The sequence below is a fragment of the Cebidichthys violaceus genome, unplaced genomic scaffold (genome assembly GCF_023349555.1).
Source record: "Cebidichthys violaceus isolate CVI_PGR_0920_01 unplaced genomic scaffold, fCebVio1.0.p SCAF_3, whole genome shotgun sequence".
Classification (NCBI taxonomy): Eukaryota; Metazoa; Chordata; class Actinopteri; order Perciformes; family Stichaeidae; genus Cebidichthys; species Cebidichthys violaceus.
Genome location: NW_027176483.1, coordinates 7,559,265 through 7,584,412, shown reverse-complemented (window position 1 = coordinate 7,584,412; position 25,148 = coordinate 7,559,265). Strand labels below are relative to the sequence as shown.

Below are 25,148 nucleotides of genomic sequence, written 5' to 3'. Positions count from 1 at the left end.
TGAAAACAAGGGAATACTTTTTGGTATCTAACATTTCCAATACATTTGGGGCTGCATTTATATTTTTTGTTTTTGCTTCATTGGTGTTTTAAGGGGAGCACACTGACCTGAAGAATGTGAATCCAGCTTTCTTTTGCTTTGCCAAATACAGGAAGCAGTTAACATGGCAGCACAGCTTTTTGATTGCACTGTTCCACTGAAAGTGTTTTCTTTTAGGGATAATACTGATAATGGGAAAATCCCGAGGGTGAGTGATGCTCCCTTTCAACGAGTGACTCATTTCCGCAGCCTGCTGTATTTCAATCAAACAACAACACTGTCCACCGGACATTTTCTAAAAGAATTCCAGGGTGTTTCCTCGTCTGACCTCTGATCTTTACACCTTGACATTATAAAACTTACAATGAATCTCACACTAATTTAAACCCATGTGGAAACAGTGAACAATAAAACATCTACACCTCAATAGACCTGTGACCATTTAGGAGGAGGGCTTTGAAACAGTTGCCAATTATCTCTTCACTTCAGATTAGGCAGGAAGCGGTCGGCTTTGCTATTGCGGTTCCAGAGTTCGTGCTATCAGAGCGTCAACAGTACATCCACGATGTCTTTATTTCAGGAAATGGGCCTGCAAGTTTGTTTCCAGATAGTCCATGATGTATGGATAACCGTCTTTGTTCCATTACTAATTAATAGATCTATTTGAATCTCTAATGATTCAGCAAGATGGTAGATAATGGTTGTGTATCCTGCATCAGCCTTGCTATACTTTGCTATTTAGTAGAGTACTTGTGACTTGTAGTAATTCACATTATTTGCTGAATGATGGAAGAAATAGCTGTTGAGTAGAATTCAGCTGTTTGATTAGTGCTGACGCTCATTTTCCAGCTGCCCTCGAATTCCACACTGCTTTCAGCTCCATAATGCTCTCAGTACCAAACAGGCAAAACAGGAAGCTGGACATGAGTGACACCACTTCCCAAAAGGTTGTCTACATTCTTAACTGTTTGCTCCCCAAACTCAAAACTAGTAATAAAAGCACAAAAAAGACATAATTCCCACAACATAATATGAATTATTAAATATTTACAAATCTTATTTTAACAATTCAAATTGAGACATGAAGCTTGTGCTCTCATTCTGGTGACATTTAGGAAGCCTGAAGACACAGATGAGGGTTTTATCGCCTAATGACAACAAGCTAGTTTTTATGGTGCACTGTAAGCTGTGTTACTCCTATCATACTGAACCATCTGGACTCAACCGGTCTATCGGGGAAACCATGACAAGGGTACCATCATGCAAGGGTGTGTGTGTGTGTGTGTGTGTGTGTGTGTGTGTGTGTGTGGGGGGGGGGGGGGGGGGTAGGAAGTGAATGCAGTGTGCACCAACCCCCCAGGAAAGCTTCATTTGTGCATGCCAGTTGCACATCCTCTGGGCTTTAACCCCACAGGAAGAAGTGGATGACATGGGTGTCATATCAGTACTGACTTTCTCTTCTCTTGTTTCTTGTCTATTCTAAATTTGTTCTTGAGCAACATCGTGGTACCGATGAACTCCACAGACAATCAGTTGTGTTCATAATTACAAAGACTTTTATGCAAACAAACACTGTGCAAACCCACTCAACTGTATTTTACATTCCTGCTGATGAGGATTCTATTGAATTTTCAAAGAAAAAACTATGCAAAAGACATGGGGGGAGATTGTGAAGATTTAACTTAAATTCTCAATTTGTAAGCCAACTTGGACTAGGGGTTCTTAAAGTGCTGATAAAACATGGGTACTTGAAGGGCTACATTTCCATGACTAGTGCAAACTCTTTGGACGGAGGAACAGTGTGATATGGAGAGCTCCAGATCAGCTGCTAAGTGGACCTTGTGGTGAGTTTTTATCAGAAGTTAAAGAGGGGATTTTAAGAGTGTGGAAATTGTTATTTATAAGACTAAGGACACCGGCATAGCTTTTGCACCGCGTTGTTTTGTTGTACAAAGACATTATGAAAAGACCTAGCAATGGGACATTTTTCATTTGAAGGACAATTTAGTGATAATTCAGAGTTTTATCTCTGTCAAGCTGCTCTGCTTTCTGTGTAGCTGGCAGAACACAGAGCCATGCTCACCTTGCTCCTGGGCCTTCTCAGTTTGGTATCTATCCAGTGAGCCTACACAGTCCAACAACTGCCCAAGGGTGCATTCAGGCTGAATTTAGAGTTTGCCTGCAATCTTCCTCTGTTGCATCTGGCTGAGGAGCTGACTGTGGTTACTGGAGTTGAGGTGCTTTATCTCCTGGCCCAGTCCAACTGCTGTCTGCGTCCCTCCCTCCTGCAGGCAGCCCCAAGGCTTTGGCAGCAGATAAGAGGAAGAGCCCACAGCATGCTCTGGTTTGAAAAAGGAAAGGCCGCGAGGACACCAACTATGTAGAAATATCATTCCATTCGTTTCTCACAGAGACGACTTTCAAAAGAGGGTTTTTTGGGGGTATTTCAGCATTAGTCTTCTGCAGTTGTCAAGTCTGTATAGTCTATCTTGTAATCCAAGAGCTAAAGAAGACAAACCCATTGTAATATGGGTAAAGAATAGGAAACTAGAGTTCAACAACTTTGCATGTTGAGAAAATATCTGTATTTTATCTTACACAATTTCAACAGTACTGGAAAATAACTACATTTACTCAAGAGCTGTATATACAAACTATACTATTACTTTAAGTATATCCTCTTTATTTACTTTCTCCCTCCACTCAACTACATCTCAGAGGGAAATATTGTACTTTTTACTACATTCATCTGAAAGCTAGTTACTGGTTAAATGGCAGATTATGAATTCACACACAAAACTTTCTAAATGTTCTTGCTTCAACCACACCACCTATAATATACATAACATGACAACTGCCGATCGTGCACAGGGACACTTTTACTTTTGATATGTTAAGTATATTTAAGTGACAACACGTATGTACGATCCTAATGAAGAAACTGATTATGAACCCTTTTCTTGATAAACAACCCTCATAATTGTAGGCTATTCCACAGTACTATGATGTACTATGATGACACGTTTATTTCTTGTGTGTTGTATATACAAATAAAACAGGTGTAATCCATCTATTTTTTTTTATTTCCGCCCTGATGAAATTGAAACCATTTTAAAACAATATGCACGACTAAACAAAAGGCTTTTAATATAACTTAAGAGCACCATAAGGTTCCCTGGACTACACGTGGAACCACTCCATTCTTTTAATATGTAGCTTAACTTGTATAATACCTTGAATTGGTTATTTTATTAATGAATACTTCTTTCACAAGGCATATTAAAATTAATACAAAGACAGTGTAGGCTAAAAATACACATTACCAGAAAAATTACCTTAAAACATCAAAAGTAAAAGTACGCAATGTAGAATCACCTCTACCAGACATACATCATGACCCTTCAAGGTTGAAAGATGATGTGTCTTCAATCTTTTGTCTTCAACGTTATTATCTTATGCAACAAGATTAAATATATTAAGGATTTTGGGGACTGCAGGGGCTTTCCTGTTAGTTTTGTTGTGGGACAAGTAACACATTGATGACCTTTATAAATCCCAACAGTGTTGCACAACCTGACCCAATCTAATCAGCTACACAATACATCACCTTTTAAAGCTAATCACATTTTTTGTTTTCAATGTATTTGTAAAAAAATACTAGTATTAACTTTCAAATACAAGCAGTGAAGGAAAAATATATATTACAGGAAATGTAAAATATGATATATATATATATATATATATATATATCATATTTTACATTTCCTTCTGAAATATAGTGAAGTAGTATAAAGTAGCAAGGTACCACTACTTCTTGAGTAAATGTGCTTTCCACCACTGTTTTTTTCAAAACCTGTTAAGCTAAAAGTTGTTCTAGTTAATGGCTTATAACTGATCTATAAAACATTAGTAAATTATTTATTAACCATTGATAAAGTCATTAAAAACTTTAGTCCTTTACAAAGGATCAAATCCCAAGATCAGAAAGTAGTACTGGATATTTGCAACATATTTTCTACAATGGAAGTAATGAAACGCACTGTAACTACCGAGAAACTACACAAGGCGTACTAATGATATCATTCCACTCGTTATCTTTTGTCCTATCGGCACTTTGTTGAAGCAAAGCATGTAACGACCTCATTAGTCTCAGTCACGACCTAAAACCCCCCGCCTGACAGAGCAGGCTGTGTTCAGTGTTTAGCTGTCGCTTTAAGACCGATTTCCCCCCATTGTCAAACAGTCGTGAGCAGGAAGAGGGAAACGAAAGCAGAGACGGAGAGCGGGCCCGACGTATTTAAACACGATGCTGCTGCTGCCGCACAGTAACGGTGACCGCGGCTTCATACGGAGGAGCGCGTCTGCAGCCCGCTCACTTAAAAAGGACCCACGGACTCGGAGATCCCCGCAAGTGTCCATTTGGATCGGATTGATGGTGCTTTAATTTAAAGAACGGACAGTCCGCAAAGTCGCCGCAGGATGATACAATATACTTGAGAGACATGCAAGTGTCACCGCGGGTTATTGCCTCAGGAAATGGTGACAGTGTCCTCCATCATCAGCTTCGCTGCTTAGAGCGAAATTGTCTTGTCTTGCGGCCATTTCCACGGGACTCAATTGCCAATTAATTGAACACACAACAAGCCTCAAGCCGGCGTCTCGGAGGCTGTGGGAGCAGGTGCAGCGTCTTGTGGCTTCAGGGTCCCCGCAGGCAGCTTCACAGGTAGCTCCTGAAACCTTATCTGGATCACGGCTGGACATCATTAGACATGACATCCACTATAGAGAGGAAGACGCTGGAAGCAAATGAGTAAGTGGCTTATAGGTATAAACTGGCAGATGTATTATTTCTGATATGTTAGGGGGAAAAAAACAAGGACGCATTATCTGACAGCCAGACTCGCGTACAATAACTGCATATGGCTGATAGCATGGAGGTCAGGAATCTCCTGCTGATAAGCAATACAAATGATCACGTTCATGTTCAAGGGCAGAATGTTAAATGTGTAAAGGAGGAAAGAAAGCTCTTGGCAAGAAAAAGTTCAGTGTTTCCCAGAACAAGATTCCTAAAGGTAGGCTACGATATATAACTCTGCAGGCTGATTGTCTAAAATTATTTCACAGTTATTTTTTTGTATTTTGTATCTACATTGTTTTAGGCATAAAGGTCTATAAGAGGTATTTCCACCTCAAAAGCAGCTTCCCGCTACCTGATCAGAAACAAACTTTGCATCCAAACATTATATAAACACACAGAACTGTACTTTGCACTTTCTAGTGGAATAATTGAATACCAAATGTGTCAGACATTGAGATGATGCACAAGACATATACAATATTTACATATGGTGTAGCCACAACAACTTTAAGGGTTCCTGGGTTTAGTATTTCACAAACCATCATATGGTTTCAATGAAGAGTTGGAACAATCCGATACAGAAAATGTATGATTAAGGTGATTATAACAAGCATAAAGCTGCCTGTTAGGAAAGAATGGGAAAATGCGTGGCTACAGTTCTGTATTTAACAATATCCAATGGCTCCCTCAGGTGGACAGCATCAAACTGCAAATGTACAAGTTACTTAGGATGGACAGTTTAGAATCAGTGGACTATTAAATGACGAATCCAGATCATGTTGGAAGTTTGGGCTTCGGGCTGAAAATATTAACAAATGAACAAAGATTTGAAATCATATTCTAATGTAGGTTTCCAGGTAATAAAATGAATTGAGGAAACAATCATTTGGTGTGTCTCTGGTATATTTGATTTTCTTATCAGTCTTCTTTCTCATCCAGGGAGCCGGTGGATGAGGTCCTCCAGATGCCACCATCTCTGCTGATGTGCGGCGGGTGTCAGCAGAGCATTGGTGACAGATTCTTCCTAAAGGCCATCGAGCAGTACTGGCACGAGGACTGCCTGAGCTGCGACCTGTGTGGCTGTCGACTCGGCGAGGTGGGCCGACGACTCTACTACAAGCTGGGAAGAAAATTGTGTCGGAGAGACTACCTCAGGTTGGTCCGATGGTGTCTTAACATCATGATTGAATCAAGCACTTTGTTAGTTTGCGAGACATATGTGTAAACGTCTGTGTAGCCAAACGCCTGGTACATTTCTTATTCCTGCATGCCTGAGGCCTCCATTGTTGTCAAAAACTATTAAAAACACATCATTGTGCCACATTGCTGCGCTGGGTGACATGTTTCTTCATTACATATGCACTTCAGTTTATTTTTAAGTCAATCTGACATACACTGTGCTGCTGCTGCAAATACCCACAAGGACACCAATTGTTTTCCACAGCTGAAAATATTCTATATATCTATATATCTATAAATATTTTCAAGACCCATTTAAAAAGATTTACATCTTCAGTACAAATGTGCTTGGGGCTCGGTGCATTGTTTGTTTAGGTGTTTTCAAAGGGTTGGTTGACAATAACAGAAATTTTAAATAATAAAGAAGTGTTGGAAACACTCAAAATCTCAGATATATATTTTTTGACAGACACTATTTTATCAGATGTTGTTGATTAATTGTTTAATGAGTGCATTGCTATGCATATACAGTATATAAGGGACATGGGGAAACAGCTTGGCCCTGTATCTGGATTTTTTTTCCTCCTTCTTGCTGGACAGTTTGACTTTATAGTCTGCAGGAAAATGCAAAGGCAAATGAGTAGTGGAGATTGAAGTTATGCTAGAGTTTGATTTGGGGAGCATGTGTTGTTTATGAGTCAGGAACAGGCTGGATTACTGACCAGGCAAAGTGGGCAACAGCCGCAGGGCCCCTAAAAGTCCCACTAGTGCAGAATTTGTTGGACATTTTTTGCATTATAGCCTAATCCTGTGACCTGGTCTTGCTGTATGTCAAAATGTTTAAGATGTTTATTATTTTTGTTAATATTGTGCCTATTGTGTTTAATCAAGCGAAACTGGATCACAGAAATCCTGAGGTCAGGTGATGTTATTCCAGAATAGGTACAAGGCCAGGGGAAAAGATCCACAGTAGTTAAATAGAGATTCAATAGATTCCTTAAAGTTTCATGCTTTCCACGTACGTCTCAGTATTATGCTGATATCTTCTCATCCATTCAGGCTTTTCGGTCAGGACGGTCTCTGTGCTTCCTGTGAGAAGAGGATTCGAGCATTTGAGATGACGATGCGCGTGCGGGACAAGGTTTACCATCTGGAGTGCTTCAAGTGTGCCGCCTGCCAGAAGCACTTCTGCGTGGGTGACCGCTACCTGCTCATCAACTCAGACATTGTGTGCGAGCAGGACATCTTTGAATGGACCAAACTCAACAATAACAACATGGTTTAGCAGAATGAAAAGTGTCACCCTGCCTTTTCCCACTGGCTTCAAAGGGAATGAACCATTGATAAACTAGACTTTTTGCAGCCTGTTAATGCATCTGACATTCATATGAAATTATTTTAACACAAAAATGAGAAATCTCTGCATTGCTCCCTGCTGGAGATGAATGAAGACTGGACCAGCAATAACAAAGCTTTTCATCATAGGCTTCATCCTTAAATGCGAAAAATAAGCTTAAATACTGGCAATACTTAAACATGCAATAATATTTGTTTGTTATACACTGGAATTTTAGATCTTTAGCAATGAACACATCTTAAGTCTTTGTTAAGTTTATTTTAGTCAAACACTGTTTCATCACCTCACAGTCATTTGTTCAATTTGTGTTCAAAGTGTGTCAATAAGAATTTCAGTAAGGTTTTATTTTATGGTTAGTAATTTCCTGAGAAATTCCTGGGAAGAACTATGTGACTTGGTATTAATTATAGTGAAAATAGAAACTTCGTTAAAGGAGTTGCTCCGTCTAAAATCCAAGTAAATATTCATTCATTATTGGAAGCTTAAATTCTCCATTTATGTTGAATTATACGTTTGCTTGTGGACAAATTTCACGTTTGGATGTATAGCTAACCTGCTGGACTGACTGTATCTAAATTGCAGTGTTAATTAATTGGAAAACAGAATTATTTATAACAGATTAGAATTCACTAGGAATTTACAGACCTGTAAATTGTTACCAAAAATGTTACAAGTCCATGTTGACAAATCCTGATCAGAATTATTATGCTGTATTACCAGGTTGAACTGGTGGCGCCCTCTAGTGATCGAGGGATTCCATGCAATACTAATTTTACTGACTTTGGAGCTGTGTGTCTTTTGTAACTGTTACACCTCTTTGGACATGCGCCCACGACTTTTTGGACATTTACTATTAAATAAATTTCAATTTAGAGAAACACAGTTAATCTTTGGTGTGAGTGTCTTTCTGGGAGTTACAGATAAACCTGCAATCCAGGCATTAGAAGGAATAATAACACAGAAACTGCGCATACTACATAGCACATTTGTCACAATGTAACTAAAACAACCCTGATTTTTTTGTGTGCTGTAAAGGGACACTGCGGTGTAAAAAAAGAAATGGAGGAGCTGTAAAACTACATTTTAATTTTTAATGTTTAATAGCTGGTTGTATTGAAAAGTTCTAGTATAATTGCCTTTAGACGACACACACATTCTGTCATTTCCTATCAGTAGAAAGTAAAGTATGTTGATTTCTTGTACACCAACTGCAAAACAACAAAATACTATAAAGACTACTTTATGCAAATAGTGAATATGAAAGTGGGACACAACTATGGCTTAAGAGTATGTAGAAAAGACTGCGTGTGTGTTTTAAGGAATAACAGTAGATTCTTATTAAGTGGCGCTCTATTCTTAATGAGGGTTTTAGCCACAAGAGGTCACTAAAATATCTATAAATTCCAACCATTCAATTAATCATATTGGAATGAGTTATCAGGGTAGTTTTGGCCATGGTCAGTGAGAGCTGCTGAATATTATTCTGTTAGTTATTGTAAATCTATTATGGGATGCAGCTTTTTCTCATAATAAACTCTCCTGGCAGGGCAAAAAGAGAGTGAATACTAGAGAGAGAAACAAAAGAAATTGATGTTAATGAAGTCATGATGTTTTGGGCTGTAACACTCACTGTCTCTGCATTCCCTCGTTGCTGTCTGTCTTCAAAGCTGGTGTCCCTCAGTGTTTCTGCTGTCTTCTTCATGTCTGCCAGCTGTCAACTCGCTCTGAACTGGCCACAAGTCGTGCTCCTGCAGTACCATCGCACAACCTCCTGCCATCCCCAGTTATCTTTACAGACATAAATTCAATAATTGAAACCATGAATTGCTATTGCGTATGAGGTTGGAACGAAGGCGCCTGACCACACCGTATTAGCGGCTGAGAGAATCAGCCTTTACTGGCTTTATAGAGTGGGTGAAGAATGTGATAGGGAATCAATTTGCAACAAAGACAAAGGAGAAAAGGAGGAGAGGAGGGTAAAACGAGATAGCAGCGCACAGAAGCTTCAGGATGATGCCTCTTGCGTGCCTGACAGTAGTTTCTTCACAGGCGAGGGAGGAGTAAAGAAGCAGAGTTAAAAACCCACCCAGGCTGACATGACGCTTATGCTGAAAGAGATACTTGTAGAGAAACTAACAAGTTTTCCCACAATAGAGATAAGAATATACTGTAAAGGCACACAGAGGAATGCTGGGCCTTTGCTCTTTTGGAGGTTTGCAGAATGAAGAATTGTTAGTGTGGCATTAAGTAATGCTTGAGGAATGGCTGCAAAGAAAAAAAACTACTGCACGGTGGTCTCAACAACAAATCAGCTCCATATTGAACACCAGGCTTAAGATATATGTAGATAAATAACATAGTAACTACATAAACGAGAGTATTGGAAGTAGCTCAGTAAACTACACTGTGCTTTGTTGACGTTAGCTTTATTTCCTCTTTGTTTGGGGTCTCACAGACCGCAACACTGCGTATAAAAATGATGAATATTGCAAAACCTGAAAATTTCTTTCCTTCAAATATTTTTTTTCTTCGGACTGCATTAAAACCCAATATTTTAAAAAAGTGGTAACTTTGAACTTGACGAAATACAGAAATGACGAAAAAGCATTTTTATTATATCAAATTAACTATTTCCTGTTCTGTTTGTTATTTAGGCAAAGTATGAACAAATATCTATTCCTTTTGTTTGTGAAAAAGTATAAAGAAATATGTGTTATCCTACTTAGTGATATTGTTTGAGGCCAGTTAACTCTTGTTCCCTGTTATACCAAACTGTTATACTGTACAATGCCAATAACAGACATCCCAATAGCGTTGTGTAACCCATTTTGACCGAACTAGCAGCGTGGCTCTATGGATGACAATGTCGATCTATTGGTCGGTCGGTCCACCACTTTGGTCCACTAAAATATTCAACAACTGAAACATCTCAAATATCTCTACAACAAATGCATGGATAAGATGACATTTTGATCACCAACAGGTTGACACTTTTGACAAGTTGAGACAAGTGTCAGATGGATCGCCACAAATTCAGGTACAGATACTCATGGTGGATGAACCTTATAATGATAATATAATGATGATAATGAACCGTAATGGTGAGTCCACTGAATCCTAACAACTTTGGTGACCCCTTAACTTTTCATCTAGCTCCATCATCTGGGTAAACTTTTAATTTGTCCAATACTTTGGTTTACAACCAAATAACTGCGAAAGATTTACATTCCCATCAGCCTCAGCTGTATTTGTTGATTACTGTTAAATAACAAATGTTTATAACTGAGATGTGTTAGCTTTTAGTTCAAAGCACCATAGTACAGCCTCACACAGAGCTTCTAGCATGACTGTCGACTCTTGTTTACAGCTGTGGTCTCTTGGACCTCAAACAGAAGGTAAAGCACCTCTTTCTGGAAGCAAGTCTTCTACAAAGTTAAAGATCAAGCTGATAAAACAACTTTAAATATCTTTTTTGAAATGTCAAGTAAAGCTGGGAGTCCCAAACAGAACTTGAGGGTTAAAGGAGGATGTTGTCTTTATCTGGGGCTCTCTTTCTACAAAGAGTTCACTGAGTTTAATGAGACTTTGAGAGAGTTGAGGGGATGCCAGGTCTCATCTCACGACATTGACACACACAACACACCGGTCTACAGAGACCCACAGCATCGGCCAAGCGGCCTGCGTTGCATCGGCCAGCTCTCCTCTGTTGCCCTGCAGGCTGAGCTTTGCCAGAGCACTGCCCTGACTTGCACAGCAGCCTCAGCAGGACTCAATAAAGCCCTGTGCCTCTTGTGTCATCCCTACCAGCTGTACACAAGGCCGGGAGTGTAGTGCTGTGTTTGTGTGCCGAGGGAGGCCTGTTTCATCTCCAGCGCCCATGTCACAGCAGTCCCGTACGGGTAAACCTAAAAACATCCAGCTGTGGGCATGGAAACGAAGGAGACTTTCTGAGGATGAAACCACAACTGCTCGCAGCTTGTTTTTATCAAACTGCTCACCCCACTGAAACAACCACCATGCATCGACCTCACTCTGCTGCAGTGTGCAGTGTGAACAGCAGATGGCACTTCTGGTCCAGGTGGACGAGAAAACTCATAAGAAAAAAAAGTCTGTATCTGTGCATGTGAAAAATAACTGACAGGCCGATTAAGGGAAAACTGGTTTTCGAACTGATGCCAGTTCAAGAAAAGATGAATTAGAACTGAACTGAAAGTGACGAGCCATATTCAAAGCACTACAGACATGACCGTAAGAGTTCAACGACACCTACAAAGGAAGATGTGGTTGGACAATTATCTGCAGCACCAAGGTGATTAATCACAATGCGGCCTGTCAATGTCAAACCCATCTGACAAAATGAGTCAAGTGCTATTGATCATGCCCGCTTTGGGTTTCACTTGCACTCACACTTTATCAGATGGAGCTAATTGGGAACATATTCAGTCTGTGGTCCTGAGAGATGTGTCTGTCAGGAGTCACATTCCTGCTCCGATTCTCTGATAGCCCGTAGCGCCTGCAGTCTGGATGGAGGACAGGCTGTGGGAGTAGAGTTTTGGGGGTTGGGGGGGGCAGCACATTCAGAGGTGGATTTGTGAGTAATAAGTGTGCATCCTTTAGCCCTCACCGGGCTTGTCCTCTGACTGGATTAAATATGTGCTGAGGATTTATTATGTAGGAGACCTCTGGGGCCTCAGAAAAACTCCATCTCAATTTTTCTGCTAACTGATATTTTTTCTTTTTCAACCTCACAGAATATTTCCCTCCTTCTTTCATCTACCTTCCCATCAGCCTTGTGTATAGATGTGTGATGGGATTCTGTGATTATTATTATTATCATTATGTTTACTGCTTCAGCCTGGATGCCTGCAGACTTTAATGTCAAACAGAGAGGCAGAGGGACTGGAGCACAGTGGGGAAGGAAGTATTTAAATCTTCCACTAAAACAAAAGTAGCAAAGTAAAAATACTCATGTTTGTCAGAGCCTTTGATTTATTGATTGCTGTCGTCATTTAAAGAGAATTTCAACAAATATAATAAAAATGTTTTTGAAGATTAATTACCAACCCTAGATTCAAAGTACAAAAGTATAAAAGTACTCAATGCAGGAAAAAGGTCCCTGTTTTAGTCAATCTATATATAATACTATTTAATTAGTATAAATGATGCGTTCATGTATGAGTAGCTTTTTACTTTTGTAGTTGGTTGAGATGGAGCTAATTTTATAATTTTATATAGTGTAGTTTAATCTAAATGCATCAACATTTTATAAAATCAAACATGTAAAATCTTAATTTGTAGTAACTATATCTTTCAGATACATAGGTGAAAAGTATAATACTTCCTCCTGAACTGTAGTGGACTGGAAATGTAATGTAGAATGAATGGGAATTCATTTTTTCCACATTTTGGTAGGTATGCTTATTTGCACTCTTACTGAGAGTTAGATGAGAAGATTGATACCACTCTGAGGCTCTTGCCATCAGTTGGTTTGCTTAGCTTAGCTTAGCACAAACTTAAAACAGGGGGAAACAGCTGGTCTGGCTGGGACCAGTAACTTCCTGAGCCTCTGCTGGTTGCCTGGCCCCAAAATCGGCCATGGTAGGTGGATCTTTTGTTACCGAGATCAGAGAGGCAGGCTAGCTGTTTCCCTTTGTTTACAGCCTTTTTGCTAAGCTAAGCTAACTGGCTGTTGGCTGTAGCTTCATATTCACTGTAACATGAGATTGCTACCTCTCTTCTTCTCATCTGACTCTCGGTAAGAATGTGAAAAAGCAAATTTCCCAAGATGTCCCTTCGTTACATTCCACTACTGCTGAGGCGGTTTATCTTAACACATACACTGACACACTATTGCATATGTCATAGCTGAAATTCTTTAGATCTGCAAAAATGTGTGATACAAATGTAGTAAATCAGTTTTGACACAATCTAGCGGGTGTTTTTTACATATGTTTCTTTGGCCATACACCTCATCCACCCCCCCTGAAATGATCCCCACATGTTGAGCAGTGTTCCTGGCTTCTGATGAACCAGCTACACATAGCACACGAGGCTCTGTCCCAAGACCTGCATCAAACATGCTTCCCTTATGGTATGGGTGGGGTGTTAGGTGAACCATTTTTTTTCTCAAACTGACTGACACGGGAAAGCAGCAATATTGCAGAATAATAACTGCTGCACGTCAAGACCACATAGCGTGGTTTAGAAATTGCAATAATGAATATTATGTGTTTTATAACTCCAAAACCACTGACTAGTTGTACTTTCATGGATGAATAGTCAAGAAAATGAACTAACGTGAAACATAAAAACATTCTTGAGGGTTCGGTATGACCATGAGTGAGTGGATAAGGTGTTACAGGTCCAAGGTGAGCTTTGTCTGTGCTGCAAGCAGAGAGAGCAGAAAAATGAATTTCATATGTGAGAATTTCTAATTTACGTGTGAATAAGTAAGGTATTTCCGTTTTTAACAATTTAGTGATTGATTCTTCTTTTTATTCAGCCAACAATTCATCCATCTTCTCATTATAACACAACACTATCATATACTGTATATCATATTTTATCCAGACACATGTCGGGGACCACATCAATTTAGACCTGCTTTATTTAGATGAGCATAAAAAACCTCCTGGTATGAATCTAAACCTGACTTCCACCTCCTTCTCATCAGACATCAGTAAAAAGCCAGACCGTTACCGGGAAGCAGACCGTGGCAGTGTATTTCTCTTTCAAGCAATCAATGATGGAAACTCCAATTAAGGTGGTGGAAAAAGGTGGCTACTGCTTTTAAAAAATCTGTGCAGATGTGCAGGTAAGTGACCATGCGGCAAACTTGTGGCTACACAGCGTCGGGCTATGTGCAATTTCCGTCTCTAATTGGACTTCCCATGCAATGCCTGCTTCCAATCATTGCAGAGAGCCAGCGCAGCAGGCACACTGGCAGGATGGTGGACCACAGTTAGACAGATTATGAAGAACTTCAGGACAGAAAATTGACTGGGCAGGGATTTTAAATCACACATTTACAGACTTTGTATGGCTGTTGTCAGTAATGGAAGAAGTAAAAATACTCCAAGAGAGCATCACTTTAATGTTGTAGCTGGTCGAGATGTGGCTAATTTTAACTTTATCCTGGGTTCATGAATCATTTATGAAAATAATTGTTAGTTGTTTAACCCTAAAGCTGATAACATGTTGTATGTGTGAAATCCTCTGCAATAAGAGTATTAAATAAAGTAAGTAGTAACCAAATAAATTAAGTGGAAGAAAAGGTGCAACATTTTACTCTGAAGTAAAGTGGAGTAGAAGTATACAGTAAAGCACACAAATTACCTCAAAACTGTACTTATGTACAGTACTTGAATTAATACTTTCCAACACTGGCTTTCATCAATGAAACTCTTGATTTAAAAAGACACTTTCTCAAACTGTTGGAGCACAGCAGGGAGTTGCCACCCACTACAACATTTGAGCTTCATCGATTCTCTACACCTGTTGTTCCAAATCTTCCCTTAATGCTTAAATCCTGGCAATGCCATTCTTAGTTAAGAATTTCTCTTTTCCCTTGGATTTCCTCCCTTTCAGAATTGCTTCACCTGGAACCAATCTGTAACACAATCAAAGTGTCCTAACATGAAAGCTCAGTTCCTTCCTTTGATAGTCCATTTCTCTCCACACTTCTTCTTTTCTCTGGTAGCTCAAGCAGCCGTGTCTGGAAAAAATTCAGCTTAAAATAGAGACTCAGTCACTAAGCATTATGTAAATTTCCTTGAAACAATTCCCTGGTGCTCTGCCTTTAGCAGACAATAGAATAGGCCCTTTGTCTAAAAATAAGCTGGGCATAATGAAAACTAAGGGCCTGGCTTGTTGAGAAACTGAGAACACTGTTGCGAGGGCCTTGAAAAATTTGAGTTAATAAAATATAACCAGGAGGAAGAATAACTTGGTTATATAAGATGGCCATTCAAGTTCAATATAGTATAATTTGACGGCTTCACAAACCGATTGTTCCAAAGCAGACGAGAGCCAGTTTTTAATGAAATAAGAAGCGTGAAATGTGAGAAAGAAGAATGTAACATATAGCTTTTTTTTAAAAGCTTATTCTGTGTCCTCATCATTGGATTGCAATCATCCATCTAAAGCGTTGATTGCAGCTTCTGGATGAGTTGATGCTTACAGTTTGTATGCTGCATGCTCATCAGTCATCTCTCTCGGCTTCAGAGTGTGTCCAGGATCGCAGGGTGATTAAACTCTAATAGCAGCCTTTTGAGAAGTCCGGGGGGATTTACTCCTGAGTCAACATGCCAGACCCCATTTCCTCCTCACTCACTGCTGCCTCTCAACACCCAAACGGCTGCAGCCACAGTAGATCTCCACATGGAACTTGTATAGATTGAGAAAACCTTGGAAGTGACCCTGCATGAGGCCTTAGACATACACAGGGAACTATGCCAATATGACTCATTGCTCCAAATAATATGTAATTTACTTTGTTAAAATTTCAACATTTCAAAATTAAACATGAATAATTGTTTTTTGTTTAGTTATCATGATAAATACAGATACATATTTCAACCAGACCCATAGTTCTACCAGGAGAAGTCATTTCACACAATAATGTTTTATGATGCTTGAATATAAAAGCCCAAAATTGCATTTATGTAAACTACAGTTTAAGTAATTAGTCAGTTTTCATATTAATTAAAATATGAAGATTTGCTGCTTTTTCTTGCTTTAGTAATATGAATATGTTTGGGTTTGGGACTGTTGATACAACAAAACAAGCAACCTAAATATGTCAACTTGCACTATGAAATGTTGTAATGTATTTTTACTTTTTTCTATCTGAATCATAACTTCAGAAACAGGTTATTCATTAAAACTGTAAACGATTACTTTCTTTTTGTTAGACGTAGAAATTGTGAAAACACTTTTGCTCCCTTTCCATTCATAAACTACATTTAGCATGTGGTTGGCACCAATGATTTGTTGTCTTTAGAACATGAAAATCAAAGCTGTTATTCATGTCATATATATATATATATATATATATATATATATATATATATATATATATATATATATATAATTGTGTGTCATATAATCCAATGTAGGATGGACCATTTAAATGGAATGACACGGAAATTTGACATTAATTGAATCGCCTCATTTTCTTACATGTTACATGACCAAATGATTAATCGAGAAAATAATAATCTGATTATCTGATAATGACAATAGTCACTAACTGAAACAGATAGGCACTCACTATATGTAGCTCTACAGATCCTGTTAGGACACCTGTTACCTCTAGAATTGATGGATGGATTCGAGAAAGTGCTAAATAAAATCTTTGTTCATGTTAATTTGATGTTGCAGCAGCCCGTGCATCTGACACTACGTAGGTAAGATGCATAGATTCCTGTTGTTTATGCCAAATGTTGCCACATCAACATGATTCATTTGCAACAGATTCCCTTTTACACCCCTCAGTTATCAAATGTTGGTGATCACTTGCTCAGGGCACCCTGACTCTATTGTTTTTATTTGACAACAGACAGGTTGTCTGCTACTTCAGCCCAGACAAAATAATCTTAACTCTTCTCACTAACAGGATCATCTTTTCTGATCACATCATTCTTTGTAAAGTCTGGAAACTTATTTAAAAATCTATTTGATTATAAATAAATACATTTGAATAACTGTATAACTATACAGAAGACATTTTGGGGAAATGTTGCATATATTTAAGAGATCTGGAACCAACTGATCATGTGAATTTATACTACTCCATGTGAGCTGTTCTATGAATGAGATGTAGTTACAGAAAAATGCCTGCATTTGATCTATAGATTCGTGGTGGTGCTTTCCCAAGATGTCCAAAAAAAAAAAAATAAGACTGCAGAGATTAAGACATTTGTCATCGTACTAACATTTCAGACATCTTGTTTTAAAACTTCCCACGAACAACAACACAGCGCCCGTTATCCAGCATCCAGTGGCTCAGTGGAGACGACGTATGCTGCTTCTCCATGTGACTTTAATTGAGTGATTAGATGTAATTCAATAAGCAATCGAAGGGCAATGCGCGTGAGTTTGAGGCGTAAAGCAAAAGAGCACTGGTGAGTGGAGCCTTTGTCCTTGACCCTCCATCATTGCTGCTACCTTTCAGGCTAAATCACGAGGCCTGATCGGCCTCGGGCCAAAACCCCGTTGTGGACCCCTCCACTCTAATTGTCTATAGGCCACCAATTCCAGAAGTACAGTTTACAGGTTTAGTGCTCAGGCTTGCCATGTCTTGTGTTTGCCATATGAGTCACTTAGACCGGGATCAACCTCACAAAAACATCCCAGTTATTATTTTCTGTGAGCAGCATTACCACAAATCCCTTTGCTGAGATACTCTGAGATACATCAAGTTTGGGAATGTTTGCCATCAGCTAACTGTGATAAGCCGATATTCAGTCTTAAGCCATCTTTCACATCGACTTGAATGCTTTCAGCAACCGAAAGAAGAAAGCTCCAAATTCAAAAACATCAGGATTGTGAAATTACTCTGAATTGTGACACAACTTATCCCAGCTTGAAACATTACCCTTGCATGTGGACCCATTAGCTCCACATTCACACAGCTGTTTACTGTCAATCTGCCACGGCTCATGCAAATTTGGCAGGAAATGGCTGGCATTATAATAAAGAATATGAAAATGGCCTACTCCATTGCTTTATGATGCAGTGAAATAGTTCCATAAATTACTTCAAGTCTGCTAATTCTCAGAGTAAATCAAAGTCCCCAGAGGAGCTGAAGTCTGTGAAATATGGCTCATTACTAAACCAAAGGGACACAAGACCTCAGTGGGATTACAAAGTCAAGGCTGGTTATAAAATACAAAAGAAAATGTTAATCTTAAATACAGGATTGTAGAAATGTCAGAAAATTCTCGCCACCATTTGAGGAGCTGACTTGTGGAAGCAATCTTGGCAAATGTGTGTGTAGACATTTGTATTATCCAACATGTGTCTTTAATGCTTGGTCAGCCCACTTGCCAACTGTCATAGTGTTAAAGATAGACTACACCCTCCTGGATTGTGCCAAGAAGGCCCATAGATTTACAATAATACCCCACTGCACAACAGTGATCGCAGAGGCCCGCGGGGCAGCCAGAGGCCCTGTTCTCAAGTTATATGTTGTAAAGCTTTGTTACTATAATTGTTACAGACTCCTGGATACAATGGTGACTACTGCAGCTGACTCAGATCACTTCTGAACCCACAAATCACAGTTAAGTCAGCATCACATGCAGTGTGTTTGAATTGGCTTAGCGAAGTGCGGCTGTAATCGACGCTCAGACACTAACATCATATCTATGACTGACATACTTTTTTGTAATATCATATTCATTCATTACCTTGCTAAATAAAGACAGGACTTCAATGTCTTTTCAAAAAAATCCTACATTATTAATACTGTCAGCATCTGGCATCAGATATTTTTGTTAAAAGGATGGTACACTTCAGGGTCTGTGTTTTCAAAATGATAATCAAAACAAAAATATCAAAATAACACTGTGGGCAAACACACAAGAAAATAAATACTTAACAAAACCAGATAAATTTCATACCCACCAATGAAATATAAATAATATGTAAGAAACACACAAATAAACACACAAGAAAATAAAGTTTGCCATGAGCCATAATTTGGACTTTAAAAGAAAAGCTGAACTTAACATTGTTATATCTTATGGATCAAATTAAGTTGCTTTTAGATCAAATGGATCAAATGGATCAAATTAAGTTGCTTTTAGTGATGAACACACAGATACTCATTATCACTTGACTCTGAAGTTCCACTCAATACTACGGAGGATTTTTAGCATCTTTCAGCTCATTGTTTTGGCTTTACAGTCCGCATCTTTACTGTTCTGGTTCACTCTCAAAGCTCTCATCAATGTAGTTTTCTGCGAGAAAGTTCTGCTAAACCCATTCTGACCAACACCAAACAGCAGACAGAGAAAGTCAGCAACTAGCTGGTGAACACTGGGAAGTATTTAGCAGCCCAACAAAAAAAACAGATTACACACTGCACTGACTTGCAGTTGTGTGTCTCTAACCTTCAAAAGTAACTGGCCAAGCTGTTGGAATATGTTTGCCAACATGTGCCCATGGGACCCCTCCAACACAACCCTGATTAACTTATTCTGGGGGACCTGTAATTTCTCCTAGAGTGTTTTTTCCCAGATGTTCATACCATGAGCAAATAAAACAATCAAAGCAACACAAGAGTAGAAGGGGACATGTTGTTTAAAGTGGCAGCGAACGGATGTTGCATTACAGAAATGGAGACATGGGCAAGGCTGTGAACTAACATTGTCCTGTGGTGGTTCTGCAGGGGTGAGTACGACACAGAGCCATTTGAAAGAGGACAAGGCAGTTGTTCAACAAGTGTTCTCCGAAATTCAGTGTAGGGAGCATGACTCTGATTATAACGCCATGTGAATGTGCTTCTTTCTTGTCTCAATAAGGACATTCCAGGCAATTAGGAGGATGAGTACAGCTTTGTTTGTCTCTCGTAGGCGACCTTGTCTGTTGGGTCAGTGACTACCTGGAAGTAGAAGATGCACATGTGATCTATCTGCATGTAGTTCTGCAGTGACAACTTTGCCAAATGGCAGGTGAAGAGCCACAATCTGTTTAGCAGACGTACTATTCACAAGAGGGTTGAATTTACAGCAATTATAATAGATGCTATTGTTACAGATTAGACAGATGAGAGAAACTTTCATTTATTCATGACAGTCATGTTTATTGGGCCAATGTAGCCTCTAATGTGCATCGGGTCTGGGGGCTTTATGCTCAGCTGCAGAGCCAACCAAAGAGCATAAATAGGAATGTCACTTGGTCAGGATCTTTCATGGTGCAACCACAAAACCAAATCCCGATACTGCCTCCTGGGACGCTAAGCCTCCTGCAACACTTTAAGTGACAAACTCTGGCTCTAACAACGTGAGCAATAGAGTGAAGGAGGACAAAAAGAGATAATAAAAGTAGTGTATTCCTCAGAGATGAAAAGGGAAAAAAAGAGAGTTTGAAGAAAAAGAAGGCCAAAAGAAGGAATATATTCTGAATGACATATTGTCTGACACAAACACCCCAAAATGTCATGGGTCTAATCCTCAGGTGCAAGCAACTGAGGGCAGAGGGCTCTTTAAGTCAAGAGCTACATGGTGACCTCACTTCATCTCCACATAGAAACACATAAGGTCAGCCCTACCAGCCAAGCAGAAACACTCCAAGTGTGTACTTGTACTTGTGTACTTGTAGCCACGAAAAAGTCTCACATCTCCTGCTTAGCCATGCTAGCGGCATGGTAAACGCTGAAATATTGAACTATTGAATAATTTGCTATGAAATTTCACACATTCATGGTCCCTAGAGGATGATGCCAATATCAGATCAATACCTGTAAAATGTAATGACAATTCCATCAGCAAGATGGACTCTATCCTTGTGTCCCCCCTGGAACATATGCATGCTGGTGGGTGAGGAGGGGGAGGCTGGGTTAGTGAACCAGTCACCCAGAGTGTCCTCCTGTTCAACCTCCTTTAAAGCGAGCTCTCTATTGGATTAACATTGGCCCGAGGGTGAGAGTGGGTAGAGGTAACCTGAACAGAGGGGAAAGGGGGGTCAGCCAACTGTTTCAAGTGAAAGTGGAATTTGGGGCATCTGTGTTTGTTTGTAATTGGGTGTGTTTGGGGCTGACTCTGACATCCTGCAAAGCCTAAGGGGTAGGGCAGAGGTTAGCCATCGTAGTCCATGTATACACTGCGCTCATGTCTCATTGACCGCTGCTGTTGAACTTTGAGCATCCTTACTTTTCAAATGTATCACTATCAGGTTTGTGTATAAAAGTGATTTTTTTTTCTGACCTGTGAAACTGCATTTCTGCTCCTCTCATCCCTCGAGCGACTTATCAGAGGCTTTTGGGTGTGATGATGTCAGCGCACCGTTGCTGGCAGACATTAAAGGAGCAAACAGGTTTCTGATGACAGTTTCTCTCCTCGCCTCCACGCACAGATTTGATTTTCCAGAGCTGGCCTCCAGTTTGATGATACATTCCAGGCTCTGCTCAGCTACTGGTAAGTAAAATGTGGACATCATGCTGACTGTGCACTATGTTAAAATCACATGACTGAGATTTGAACTCAGAAATACATATGATTTTCAGACAATATTAAAACACCAAACTGTGTTTTGAAGCAAAACACTGACAACAGATCTCAAGATTTGTTGAAATATTAGTTTGTTTCAAACTCATGTCATGGGATAGCGCAGCGCTCCAGGAACGGCCTCCTATGGCCCACCTCTGAAACTCCTGGGGTGAAAGGTTACTGCTGCGACAGTGCCGGCTCATCTGAGGATCTCTCTTTACCCCAAAAGCAAAACACCCGAGGGCAGAATGGTGGGCTTGTCAGGCCACCCCAACCCGACTCCCCAGGATCCCGGCAGGGAGGCAGAGAACCCAGGATCAGGGCTCCCCCCTGCACAAATACAGACGGGGTCGTGGGTCATCTGGGGAGCTCACACAAAGCTTTCATCCCAGAGAAGCTCATTTCAGGGGAATGTCTTTCCCCATCTAGATAGGAGTCCTCCTTGAGCCCTGTGTGGCTGCGCTGAACCCTGGATCGACAGACATGTTCCCTCAGACCGGTTTGTTTTGTTTTGGTGCTGCATCTCTGCACACATCGCCTCGCCTGGTCCTGACACCGCTGTGGGAAGATCAGGCTGGGTCAGCACACACATGGTGTTCTGTTACAATCCAAACACTCACTAAAACTGTATCAAACGGAGGCCTGGGTAAAAAAATAATGTTGCCGTATTTCTGGCTATTACCTTGCATGGTCTTGAGATGACAGTAGTGACTGATTCACATGCTATAAATAAAGTTTCATTAATTTCAGACATTCAAGCAACACATGACTTACATATTGTGAGTAGGAGAGAGTAAAACTCATAGTATAGTGTAATTATCGGTGTATTCATTTAGTTCAATGTACCAAGTACTTAAGTAAACTGTAATTGGGCAATTATACTGTTTAGATACAATGCAAGCAGTGATACGTCTAATTAGATGAACACAACCATTTCTCTGCAGGAATACTGTCCTGACACGCACCCCAAATGGATACTCTTGTTAGGGTTAATTATAATAATTTACACTTCAGATATCCATGGAGAGGTCTGCCATCAACAGAAGCTTATTTCATTAAGATCTGATAGGATGCAAGTTTGAATTGTAATCAGTCCTCCAGGTAATTTGGCCTTGTTGAAAAAAGACATAAAGTCACCATGTTCAAGAATACTTACGGTAAGAGTAAACAATTAACATTAGTATATGGAAATGCAACAAGTTCTATTTTCAGTCTTTGTAGGGAAACGTTCAGAAGGTGCTAGAAACTACTGACACTAAAAATAGTTTACAATCACATTTAACTGCTTGCAAGATGAGGAAGATATTAGGATACAATAATTTCAGCAGTAGACTTGTAAAATTGTGGCGTACGATGGCTTTATCGTTGCTTTGCATTCGGTAACAAAGCACAGCTGGCTTTTTCAACTATATTAAATGTCAAAATTACAGGATATTATTTTAATCTTTTCAGAATGCTTGGCAAGTGGCTCATTTTCTGTCTGCAATCAATTTGCACAGCATTAACAAAGAGAATCGTTATCATCATTATCTCCGGTGTTTGTTTGCAGCGACTGATCCTCCGCAAGCTCACAGCGAAGATGCCCCCTATAAGCTGTTATCAACTAGTGTTCAACATAAAGACATTAAACACCAGAGCTGAGACGATTCTTCTTTTGGAAAACATTACTGTTGTGTGTGCGTGATCTCTTGTGATATTTGCAGCATGTGTCCACAACTGTTCAGCCTCGTCCTCTGAAGTCTTCCATATGTCTCGTGTTTGAACAATCATGAGTGCTGCTTCAATTTTTGCGTTATTAGAGCGAGGCACCTCCATGAATATGTTAACACTGTGGAGTGACAAATATATTCCACATTCAAGCTTCCACATGTAAAATGTTTGATCTACTTTTAGCACACTCCCTTTGTAATATGCATTGATTAAGTGGTCCTCTGAGGTGATAGAAGGCTTGATTTTATGGACTTTCTTTCTCTCAAAGTTTATTTGATTATATTTTGCAGAACACAAGTAGATCAATATTATAGTTCACTAAGGAGGGCACTGAATCTGGCTTGTTCTACATTGATACAATTCTGTGGGCACAACAATGTTGTGAGGTATTTGTTTCTATTACTTGAATAATGATAATAATAGTAATAATAATCCAACCGCAAGTAACGATTCATTTAATTCTTGAATAGCAGCAAATCACAATGCTGATTAAAATGATCCCAAAAAGCAAAGTGACATCTTCAAATGGCTTGTTGTGTCCAACCACCAATCCAAAACCTTTAAAGGTATTCACTATATTATCACATAAGACAAAGAAAAGCAGACGATCCTCACAATTTAAAAGCTGGAACTAGAGAATGTAGTGTTTTTTGCTTGAAAAATAATGAAAACAATTAATCAATTATTAACAACAGTTTCCGGTCGATTGACTACTCAATAATCGACTAATTCTTTCAGCTCTTATAGATTACAAGAGGTTTTGAAATTGTTTGCTTGGGTGAATAAATTAAGATCCAGTATACTACTCAACATCCTTGCTCCTTTACGTATCTATATTCACTTCATATGTGTGTCTGCTGTTGCAGTGATGATGGATGGAGGTGTACTCCCGTATGTCTCCCGCTCATGGGTTAACCGTCCTTGGCTAAACCAGATATAGAGCTGAGAGATGAAGGCAGTACAGCATCCCCTCTGTCTGCTCCTGCTTGGTCCTGTTTATTGAATTATACATCAGTACAACCGCTGCCTCTTTTTTCTCTCCCCTCATCTCGACTTAATTTGATCAGAGAATCTGCTGATGCAGTGTGTGCCCGGCTCATGTGAAACCAATTTAAAGCTACACATAAAAATCTGGTGTCTCTTTTACGCTCTTCTTCTCTCTCTCTCTCTCACACACACACACACACACACACACACACACACACAGTCAGAGATGCAGAGACCTTCTTCTAATAATAATCTGCCTGTATAAATCTCAGCGGGGAAACACCAGCAGTTGGTTTGTCCACAGGTGAGACAGTGAAAGGTTTCTCAAATTCAGCTGGACACCAAACAATTGAAATACCGGGTAATGTGGCACTGATTGTGAGTACAGCCACATTTACAAAAATGCGAGTGGTTTGGAGGATTGTGCATTTATACCACATGCAGATACATTTTGTGGCAACATCACCAAGGCTCTTTGTTTTGTTGCAATGGCAACGGATCAACGGTTTTGTTGTGGATGGGACCAGCTATTCGTAGGCTGAGACCGGAGATGTAACATAGAGTTTTGCAAGAGTTTTGCCTCTGTTTACATGTAAAAATACACAACAAATCCAACGCTTCACATCCACAATCGGTAATCAGTAAGTATAGCACCCCTGAGCTATATTTTTCAAGAGCAGCTATGAGTCAAAAGAAGCAACACTCAAATGTAATTTTGAATCGATTTTGATCTCTTAAGTTGCTCCTGGTCTCTACACTGGTTGAGAAGAGATTCTTGAGAAGGTCACTCTTGTTACCGTCCCTC

The 25,148-nt window shown here is 39.6% G+C and overlaps 1 protein-coding gene across 1 annotated transcript; it reads left to right on the top strand.

Moving 5' to 3' along the window:
• Window positions 1–4,231: 4,231 nt before the first annotated feature.
• On the top strand, window positions 4,232–8,320 carry lmo2 (LIM domain only 2 (rhombotin-like 1)). Its single transcript, XM_068723928.1, has 3 exons — window positions 4,232–4,849; window positions 5,837–6,052; window positions 7,136–8,320. Exons 1-3 carry the CDS (start codon window positions 4,809–4,811, stop codon window positions 7,359–7,361), a joined length of 483 nt encoding a protein of 160 aa, XP_068580029.1. The 5' UTR covers window positions 4,232–4,808; the 3' UTR covers window positions 7,362–8,320.
• The last annotated feature ends 16,828 nt before the right edge of the window (window positions 8,321–25,148 follow it).

What these genes read in the sequence shown, in the direction of transcription:
- lmo2 (XM_068723928.1), top strand. Translation starts at nt 4,809, where the DNA reads ATGACATCCACTATAGAGAGGAAGACGCTGGAAGCAAATGA. An exon ending in AAGACGCTGGAAGCAAATGA is followed by an intron (nt 4,850 to 5,836) that starts GTAAGTGGCTTA and finishes TTTCTCATCCAG; the next exon opens with GGAGCCGGTGGATGAGGTCC. An exon ending in TGTCGGAGAGACTACCTCAG is followed by an intron (nt 6,053 to 7,135) that starts GTTGGTCCGATG and finishes TCATCCATTCAG; the next exon opens with GCTTTTCGGTCAGGACGGTC.